This window comes from Mandrillus leucophaeus, unplaced genomic scaffold (genome assembly GCF_000951045.1).
Source record: "Mandrillus leucophaeus isolate KB7577 unplaced genomic scaffold, Mleu.le_1.0 Scaffold2, whole genome shotgun sequence".
Lineage (NCBI taxonomy): Eukaryota > Metazoa > Chordata > Mammalia > Primates > Cercopithecidae > Mandrillus > Mandrillus leucophaeus.
In genome coordinates, this window is record NW_012102031.1 from 120,110 (window position 1) to 130,367 (window position 10,258).

Here is a 10,258-nt window from a genome sequence, read left to right on the forward strand (position 1 = left end):
GTTTGCTTTGAGAGAGATACTGTTTAGATATTCAAGTGGGGTTGACTCTGGTGTTCAGAGGATAGATGGTCTTCGGAAGCTTGTGGTTAAATGAGATCACCCAGCGAAGGGAGTGAAGAAGAAAAAGAGTCCCAGGATGGGCTCCAACCTTTACTCCAATCTTTACAGTTCAGGGTTCCACTGGTTCTGGAAAAGGAACAAGTGAAAGGGACTGAGGAGATGTGGTGGTGAGGCAGGGGAGGATCAGGAGAGTGTGGAATGTTCTGGAAGCAAGTAAAGACAGTGTGTTGAGGAGGAGGGAGAGCTCAAAGGTGTCAATGCTGCTGACTCATCAAGGAAGGTGAGGGCCGAGAACCGTCCATTGGTTTAACAATGTGGAGTCAATGGTGACCCTGAGAAGGAAGGTTCTGGTGAAGAGGAGGGCTGTAAGCCTATAAAGAGAAACAGAAAGGAGAGGGAGAGGGGCTGAAGGTGAGAGGGCCCTGTCAACGCTGGAGGAACTCTGTTCTAAGGTGCTGTGAAGAAAGGGCAGGGAGCTGGAGGGGGATGCGGGCTCAGGGAATTTCGGATGGAAGAAATCATAGCATGTTTGCAAGCTGTAAACCAGTATTGTACTGTTCACCCTATGTTTGCAGATTATGGAACTAAGACTCAGAAAGTGTAAGTAGCAGACCCAGTAAGCAAAAGGACAAGGCTTGGATGGGGGTTTTGGTGGGTCTGTCTGACCCACCCCGAAATCATGCTTTTAATATGTCAAGTTTTTTCTTTTGTTTTTAAATTCATTTTATTTATTTTTATTTATTTTGTGACAGAGTCTCGCTCTGTCACCCACCCTGGAGCGCAGTGGCGTGATCTGGGCTCACTGAACTTCTGCCTGCCGGGTTCAAGTGATTCTCCTGCCTCAGGCTCCCAAGTGGCTGATACTGCAGGCGTGCACCCCCAAGCCTGGCTAATTTTTGTATTTTTAGTAGAGACGGGGTTTCATCATGTCGGCCAGGCTGGTCTTGAACTCGTGACCTCAGGTGAGATTCGCCCACCTCGGCCTCCCAAAGAATAGGTCAAGTTTTTTAAAAAACAAATTGAAGTAGTACAGCTTTTTTAATTTTTTCATGTCATAATATGCCATGAGCACTCTTCCACATGAATAAAAAGCAAGAACTGACATAATTAAAAGGAGAAATAGACAAATCTACAATTATTCTGGCAGATTTTAACTAACTTCTGTTAAAAATTGAGAAAACAGACCAAAAAAATCAGTAAGGACCAGATGTGGTGGTATGCACCTGTAATCCCAGCTAATCGGGAGGTTGTGGTAGAAAGATCACTTGAACCCAGGAGTTCAAGACCAGCTGGGCCACATAGTGAGACCTCATGAAAAACATTATTTATTTATTTATTTATTTATTTATTTATGTAGAGACAGAGTCTTGCTCTGTTGCCCAGGCTGGAGTGCAATGGTGTAATCTAGGCTCACTGCAACTTCCCATGCCAGGTTCAAGCGATTCTCCTGCCTCAGCCTCCCAAGTAGCTGGGACTACAGGTGTCCACCATCACACCCAGCTAATTTTTGTATTTTTAGTAAAGACGGGGTTTCGCCATGTTGGCCAGGCTGGTCTCGAACTCCTGACCTCAGGTGATCTGCCCTCCTCAGCCTCCCAAAGTGCTGGGGATTACAGGCGTGAGCCACCACGCCTGGCCCACTCCCTCATTCTTTCAGCTCTCTGCCCTAATGGGACCTTTCAGTGCAGCCTTTTCCTGACTTCCCTTTCAAAATTGCAGCCTCCCCTCTTTCCTGTCCCATCCCAACCTCCCTATCTTCCGCCTCTGAGTCTCTCCAGTGCCTTCATGGCCACCTTTTACTGTGATTATTGTCAATCTAAAGCCTCCTGGCGCCCAGCACACAGTAGGTGCTCAGGGGTCACCTATTATATGATGGGCAGAAGCCTGTTCTTACCTCCCATGGTGTCCGGGGTTCCATGGGGCCCAGCACAGGGAAGGGGAGACAGTAGCAAATGTGAGGCATCAGGATGTGATCTGTATCCTCCTTCAGCAGCAGTACTCAGACCCCCCACCCGCCTGGCGACTCTGTCCCAGCCCAGCCTGGCCCAGCATCCTTGATCTTGCTGTCAGCCTCCAGTCCCTCCTGCTCCTGTTCCTGCTCCGAGCTGCCCCCGGAGGGACCTTTCTAACATACGACTCTGATGCCTGGTGAGGAAGGCCTTTAGGGGCTCCCCATTGCCAGTGCCTGGTCTAGAACTGAATTGCTTCTCCACGGAGTGTGCTCCTTCCCGAACAACACCCCCAGATCTCACCCATCACCCACAATGTCCAGGACCCTCAGACTAGGTCCAGGTCCAGGGATGCTAACTGGCCTGCCTGGAGGAAGGCCTTGGCATTGACTTCACGCCTCTGCCATTTGGATGACCACTGGGGTCGGCACCATTGCCCACTGGGCAGCAGGAGGCAAAGGGCCTGGATCCCATACAAACAGCCACAGCCCAGCCCAGCCCCCAGCCTCCAACACCCAACCTAGCCCAGGCCAGCCCAGCTCCCAGGCCCCAACACCCAGCCCAGCCACAGCCCAGCCACAGCCCAGCCCAGCCCCCAGGCCCCAAAACCCAGCCCAGCCCAGCCCAGCTTCTAGCCCCCAACCCCCAGCCCAGCCCAGTCCAGCCCCAGCCCCACAAGTGGCCCACTCCAAGGCCTGTGCAATCTCCCAGCAGATATACCTAAGGGAGAGCCAGGAGGGGATGGTTCAGGGGCTCAAAGGGTGTCCTGTTGCCAAGGCTGCAGCAGGTCAGGATTTGTCAAAGGCCTCACTCAGCAGCTGCTAATTGGTGGCCACCTCCACAGCCTCCCTTGCCCTCAGCCCTGTAGCTGCTCCTGCCCTGCCCACTGCACCACTGCCCACTCGTCTATTCTCCGACTGCCCCATTGTATGGGTTGGGGGCCTGCAGCGTCCCAGGACAGGCTAGTCTTCTCTGGCCCTGCATCGCCTGCCCTCTCTGGGCTCATATGTTCTGGGCAGCCTGGCTGAGCTGGACAGGAGGGAGAGGGAACCCCAGATCTGCTCCCCTGCCGAGACATGGGCAAGGAGGGTGCTCCCCTCCCTTCTGTCTGTGACCAGAATCATCCAGCTCAGAGAGACTGTCAGATCTGTGAGACCTCGAAGGGGCTGGGCCTGGGTGGGTGGAGGGTTGGGAGCACAGAGGAACATTCCCATCCTGGGTGCCAGGCCGTGGCTGGTGCTCCGGGCAGGCCTTGGAAGTTTCTCTCCACTGGAAATGAGGCTTCTTCCTGGGACAGCTCTGGTCCCTTTCCTACAAGGAAGCAGGTTGGAAGCTCCTCTCCCCAGACCCAGCCTGTTTCTGGCTCGGAGACCCCTTGAACTCGTCCCCAGGTCCGCCCCACCATCCCCGTGTCTGATGCCCTTGAAGTGAGGGTCTCCCAAGCGCCAAATGGTTTATTACTTGGATTTTCATGCCCAGCTGCCTCTTGGCGCCTGCCTCCCTCCCTCCTTCCCTCCCGCCTCCCGCCCTCCTCCTGCCTCTGAGCACCACCTGTCTCTCCAGCCTGCCTCAGCAACCCCTGCTTGCCTGTTGCCAGGGAAACCGCCTCCTTGGCAACCAGCCGGCATCCATATGACACGTACACTCAGAAAGGAAAAGCTTCTGCTCTTGCTTAGGCTGTTGGTGAGCTCTGCTCTGAAGCCCAACAGGTTCTGAGGGAGGGTCCGGTTTGTGATCCCAGAGAGGGGAGGTGGGCAGGCATCATGCCTCTCTTGACCATTCAACAGCAGCTTATTAAGCACGTACTACTTCCCTGACTATGTGCGTGGCCCTTTGTGCACAATATCTCATTTAATCATGCATTGAACCTGCAAAATAGATGTGATTATTCCCATCTTACAGACGTGGAAATTGAGGCATGGAGAGGTTAAGGCTGTCAGAAGTCAGAGCCGAGATTCGAACCTACTCTTGTCTAACTTTAAAGTCCCGGTTCTTTCTACCATCTTGAGGTCTCTGGCTAGGCCTCTCTTAGCTGGGCCAAGAGTGAGTGGGCCTAGGACACAACCGAGTGATGGGGAAGCCCCCTCACTGTAGTTCATCTGGTGCTGCTCCCTTTGTGCCAGGCACCACTGTATAATCAGAAACCTAGAGATAGACTAGGCATAGTCCCTGCCCTCAAGGGGTTGCCAGTCTGGTGAGATGCTGATGGGAGCAGGACTCTGACATAACCCAGTGCAGGAGCCATGAGGCCAGGGGCAGGGCCTCCAAGCCCAGCTGAGCTCGACACTGACCCGGGCTTCCTGGGAGGAGGCTTGGGCTGTGGGGAGCCTGTGGTCAGAGAGTGGGTGGCAGGAGCTTGACACCTCCAGGGAGGCGCATATGGGTGATGACGGCAGCCCAGGTGGCCCGGGAGGTGTGGCTGAGGGACATGAAAGGAAATTGACAGGCAAGGGGGATGAGGGGTGTGCTGAGAACCAGGACCGGACTCTGGAATCCCCCAGCAGGGCACAGGCTCGATGGCCAGGGAGTGTGACCCCAGTGGGTGCCTGGGTTGTCCTTGAATACAGGCTGGGGTGGGGGTTGGGGAGAACTAGAGGGTGCGGGTGGGTGAGAGGACCCTCATAGGGGCCGGGGCTTTGAACAGGGGGGTAAAGGCAGAGATCATGGGGGCATCCTGTTGGAGCAGTGGCCACAGGTATCATGCAGGGGGCTGCTGGCTGCAAGGCCCTTAAGAGCCTAGGGACAGCGGGAGGAGGCCTGGCCCTTCCTCTTGCCAGCCCGGTGGAAGCCTGGATAGAACCCTCCAGGTGGAACACAAGGCTCTCCTGGAGGACCTTAAGGGGGGTTAGGGAGGTGGCTGAGAACAGAGAGGGGTCAGCCCTGTACAGGCAGGGAAGGGGCAAGGTGACTCTGGGAAAGGGGGTGGCAGGTGAAAAGATGTGGCTGGGCTTTGCCCTTGCCTGGGGTCCCACAGTGGGGTGTGTAACAGGCAGGGGGCCGGCTGCTGGGGCTGGGGACTGCCCTTCTGCACACTTGCCCCTGATCATGGCACCCCGTCTCCTGCAGGCTCTGCAGCGCCGTGAGACGGAGGTCTACGCCTACATCGAGAGTGAGGATGGCTGCCCACCCACCGCCAAGCAGAGCCCCCTCTCCCAGGTACGCAGGCGCTGGGACACCACGCCTGGCTTCTCACCCCATCTGACCCTCCCATCACCGGTGAAGTGGGGGCGGGGGGCAAATGGGACATGGAAGTGAGCCCTCTGCTGTGGAATCCCAGCCCTCTCTTGGTGGCAGCTGGCCTGCTGGTTAGGAAGACTGGTGGGCCTGAGTTCCTGCTCTGTCCCTTAGCCACTGTGCAGCCCTAGTCGAGGTGTCTGACTTCTCTGTGTCTGAATCTCATTTTGTGCAGACTGAGCAACCTAACAGTGCCTACCTCATAGACGTTCAGTGAGGGTAGAATGTTGTACTGAGAGAGCTGCCTGGAACGGAACCCAGCTGTGCCCATGCACTGTGAGCTATTGTAACTACCACTGGGCACAGTGTCCACACTGGCCAATCAGACAGGGGTGTTAGGCTTCCAGCTGCCCCCAGGTTGGGGTTGGCTAAAGTCTGGAGTTAGAGAGTGAGCTAGTAGAAGCTGGGCTGGCCTGGTCCGGGCTCTGTGATTGTCATGATAGGGCCTCAGGCATATTACCCAATCATATTTTCTCTCTCTCTCTTTTTTTTTTTTTTTTTTTTTGAGACAGAGTCTTGCTCTGTCACCCGGGCAGGAGGGCAGTGGCCGGATTTCAGCTAACTGCAACCTCTGCTTCTCGGGTTCAAGCAAGTCTCCTGCCTCAGCCCCCCGAGTAGCTGGGATTACAGGTGCCCACCACTGTGCCCACCACTATGTCCAGATAATTTTTTGTGTTTTTAGTACAGACAGGGTTTCACCGTGTTGGCCAGGCTGGTCTCGAACTCCTGACCTCGTGATTCACCCACCTCAGCCTCCCAAAGTGCTGGGATTAAAGGTGGGATTAACGGGCCCACTGCACCAGGTACATACTTTCTCCCTTAAACCTGTTTGCTCATTGGTAAAGTGGATGAGCAATGATTTCCTGCAATACCAACTGCCCCTGAATTCAAACGTGTTCCAAGCTGAATAACATCTGCACCAGGGCTTTCAGCACTGTGAAGTGTGAGGTGTTGTTCAGCCAGAACAGGAGCCCACAGGCCTCTTGGAGCATCCATCAGGGGGTGTGGGCGGCTGGCACTTGGCCTTCTCTGGTTTGTTAATCGCCTATTCTCATAGCCCTTTCTATACTCAGCCCTCAACTAGACCCTGAGTGAAAGCAGGGCTTCCCCGACCCTGGGATCTCCAGGGATACCTGGGCCATCTCAGGCAGTGCCCACCCTGTGCCAGGCCCCAGTGTGCTGAACAGGAGAACTAGGCATGTCCCTGCACTCTGGGAGCGATAGTCTGCAGGAACAGGTCACTGACCCCATGGACACACAGAGGCATTTGTAGCCCTGTTGTGAGGGGTGGTCTTCTGGGAGGGACCAGCCAGGACAGGGAGGGAGGGGGTCCCTCGGACCCTACGATGAGCCCGCAGGCAGGATGAGTAGGAGGCAGTCATGGAACAGATGTGTCTTTGGGAGGAGGTGTATCCCACACAGAGGGCAGAAGGCAGAGGGCAGAGCTGTGGGGGAAGCTCTGAGGCTGGAAGGGCAGACCCATGTGGATGGAGGGCAGCGAGCAGGGGTGGGGAGCGTGGTGGGGGAAGAGGCTGGGGAGGTGGGTTTGGAGACAGAGGGCAGGCCCCCCATCAAAGCTACACAGGAAATAATCTGTTGCCCTCTGGCTAAAACTAAATTAGTGCAAGTTCATTCCTTTCCTACCTAATGGTCATTCTCTCTCTTTCTCTCCCTCCCTCCCTTTCTTCTTTTCTATCCAGGAGAGACTGCATAGATTCAAAGATGATGGCGAACTTAACCTGGTCTATGAAAATCTCTAGGATGGGCTCCACTGCCCATAGAGCTTGCCCTGGGTCAGAGGACGGGGCAGCCCCTGCCACCAAAGGACTTGACTTGAGTTGGGAGTAAGGCCCCCAGGGATACCCCATCATCTCACATTCAAGGCCCTTCCCGCCTTGGCATGCCCCACTGCCCCCATTCTATGCCCCAGCCGCCAAGGCTTTCACATCTTGCGGCCTTTGCCCAGGCTGTTCCTTCTGCCAGGCAGGTCCTTCTTCCCTGGAACAACCAGCAAAGTGCCCCTCAGTCTTCAAGAGCTTTCCTGGATGCCACTCTTGCCCAGAGCCCTGCTCACCGCCTCATGCTTACAGAGCAGCATGCTTTCTTGGCTCTCTTGGCACCAGACAGCTGGCACCTCAGCCAGCAGGGCAGCCTCTGAGCTGAGGGAGGTCCCTGCAAGGGCCCCTTAGCAGCGCTGTGTGGGGAGCCGAGGTGTGGAGGAGCTGGGGAGCAGCTATGCAAACCCCTACCTGCCCAGCTGGGCCAGAGGCACGAGGCAGCCAGGCAGGGTGGAGCAGGGGCTGGCGTGGGAGGTCTGGGGGACAGACAAGGATGATGGACCCCACAGAGGCAAGACTGGGATCAGGGACAGATCTGGAGGCCCAGGACATGGCTGAGAGGTGGTCAGCAGGCTGGGGGCAGAGAGGGCTTGGGTACAAGCCGGTGAGGAAGGAGATTATGGCATGTTTGGGATGAGGGCAGAGGGATGGATGAGGGGAGGAGGGTGCTGGCTAAACAGCAGCTGAATGAATGGCCTGAAGTTCCCCCTCCCCCAAGGGTCCCCGCTCCCATTGGTCTGGCCCTGTATGCGCACTGTGTCATCTCCTTGGTCACCCTGTGCTCCAGGCCTTCCCCACTGCAGGACCTCAGCTGTCCCTCCTTCTACCCAACGCGCAGTCCCCCAGAGTTCCTTCTGTCTGGCCTATCCTGTGCCCACCACCTGCGGCTTCATCCAGTCCTCCTGCTCTGTCTTTATCTGCCATAGGCCCCAGCTCTGGCCCCCTGTGGATTGAGGTCCCAAGTGGTCCAGCTGTGGGGTTTGGTGCTGGGACCCTCAAGGGCAGCCGGAAGGTCCCTCTGAGGCAGGAGCTCAGGCCCCATGGGGACAGTGGCTCCCTAGTGCCTGGCCCTGAGCCATTTCTGCTGTTCTGAGTGCCCATATCACCCTCACTTCCTCCTCACAGCAGCCCTGCACTGTGGCCAGAAACCCATCCACAGGCAGGCAGTGGCTGGGGTCTGGGTGGCCCCGGGCTGTTAGGCTCCGCTTCCTCCCTCCGCTCCCCCATGTCTCCCTGAGTTCTCCCACCTTTGCTCATTTGTTAAATGGGCAGGTCAATCCTCCCATCCCCCCGTGTGGGCTGCCCCAACCCCAAATGTGCCCAGGGAGGGTGGGGTACCCAAGGCACAGGCCCTGGCCCTGCCCCCAAGCAGTACTGGGCTACCGCTCGCAGAGGCACCTTTGGTTCTGCAGGTCACGCCCCTCCCTGCGGAGAAGGGAAGGCTGGTGGTAGAGGCTGGGCACAGATTGGCCCAGAAGAAGTCCCTGGGCCCTGCTAGGGTGGCACCAGACTTCTCTGGTCCCGCAGGACAGTCAGTGACCTCCCAGCTTGGTTCTGGGCCCCCGCCTGCAAGCACACATGGCAAGGAGGGCTTTTGCAGGCTCACATAACCAAGTGGCAAGGCCCCTGCTCCCAGAGGCTGGATTTGAATGAACTCCAGGCCTGTTTGGGGAGGTGAAGCTGCCAGGTGTGCACAGGGGCCTCCCAGGCTCCTGGCTCCACCAGCCTGAGGCGGGGGCAAGGGTCAGAGCAACGGGGGACAATGCCGCTCAGGGTGCAGTGAGCTCCCCTGGGAATATTGAAGCCAGCAAGACCAGGAGAGCGCCACCTCACTGGGCCTGCCTCCCCCACCTCCTGGGCCTCTCTGACCTCAGCTCCTGGACCCTGGATCCTCTGGCTGGGACTCAGCATTTTCCAGTCTTTTTCAGGGGTAGAGAGGGGCGCCTGGGTTGAACTTTAGCACCATGCCCTGGCCCAGGCATCACAAACACGGCCTCCCTGTGGCTGCCCTGCCCCCGACAGACCCCGATTAAACCCACACCTGGCCTTGGCCCTCCCCTGCTCCATACCTTGCATGGTTTTTACCTCACTTGGAATAAAATTCCAACTCCTTCCTGTGGTCTAGGAGGTTCTTGGGGCTGACTCATCACCCCTCTGGTGGACACAGACATTGCCAGCGTGGTGGTCGTCTGTGCTTGGTTCAGGGCAAGGCTGGGAGGCAGTGGGTGCCGAAGTCTTCAGTGAGCAAGGAGAGAGGCTAGGAGGAGGAGGAGGAAGAGGGCACAGCGTGGAAGGACGGGACCCTAAAGGGCTTTGACCCAAGGGAGGGTGGGGTAAGAATGTTCTGAGCACCTGTTCCCCAGCTCCCAGGACTGAGAGCCTGCAGAGACAAGCTGGGGCAGGGCGAGGGGTGGCAGGGAACTTCAGGGTGGGAGGTGCATGGGGCAGGCGGGAGAAGGAAGAACAGAGAGGGCATGAATGGAAGCTCCTGGGGTACAGGCTTGCTTTCCGCTATGAATGGGTGGAGGAGGAAAGAGAAGAAAATTGCTTTAGAGAGCCATGCAGGCTGGGTGGCCCCAGGGCCTCCCTTGAATCCCTGCTCCATAAGGTGGACTTACGGACTTGTGGATTTGGGCGAGTCACTGCCCACCTAAGCCTCAGTTTGCAGTGACAGTTAAGACAGCTCAGGCCGGGCTTGGTGGCTCATGCCTGTAATCCCAGCACTTTGGGAGGCCGAGGTGGGTGGATCACTTGAGGCCAGGAGTTCGAGACCAGCCTGGCCAATGTGGCGAAACCCCGTCTCTACTATAAAATACAAAAATTAGCCTGATGTGGTGGCATGCACCTGTAGTCCCAGCTACTCGGGAGGCTAAGGCAGGAGAATCACTTAAACCTGGGAGGCAGAGGTTGCAGTGAGCCAAGGTGGCACCACTGCACACCAGCCCGGGTGACAGAGCATGCTCTGTCCAAAGCAAAAAACAAATAAACAAAAACGCCACTCAGTGTCTCAGAAAGGACAGACGGGGACTCCCTGGCTCAGGCAGAAGCTCAGTGGGTGTACATTTCCTTCAAGATTCATCTTTCAGAAGATATAGGCTGCTGGGGCAGTACAGAGGGGTCTAAGTGAGAGGCAGGCCTCCCTGGGAGCTGGGGCCCTGGGCTCTCTGCAGCCATGCC

At 56.8% G+C, this 10,258-nt stretch overlaps 1 protein-coding gene across 1 annotated transcript in view; it reads left to right on the forward strand.

Annotated features, from left to right (window-relative positions):
* The window catches only part of NFAM1 (NFAT activating protein with ITAM motif 1), a 50,253-nt gene extending 41,060 nt beyond the window's left edge, over positions 1-9,193 (forward strand). The window contains exons 5-6 of the mRNA XM_011978735.1: positions 5,076-5,165; positions 6,944-9,193. Coding sequence (XP_011834125.1) covers positions 5,076-5,165; positions 6,944-7,003 — 150 coding nt within the window. The 3' untranslated portion in view covers positions 7,004-9,193. The remainder of the gene's footprint in view (positions 1-5,075; positions 5,166-6,943) is intronic.
* The last annotated feature ends 1,065 nt before the right edge of the window (positions 9,194-10,258 follow it).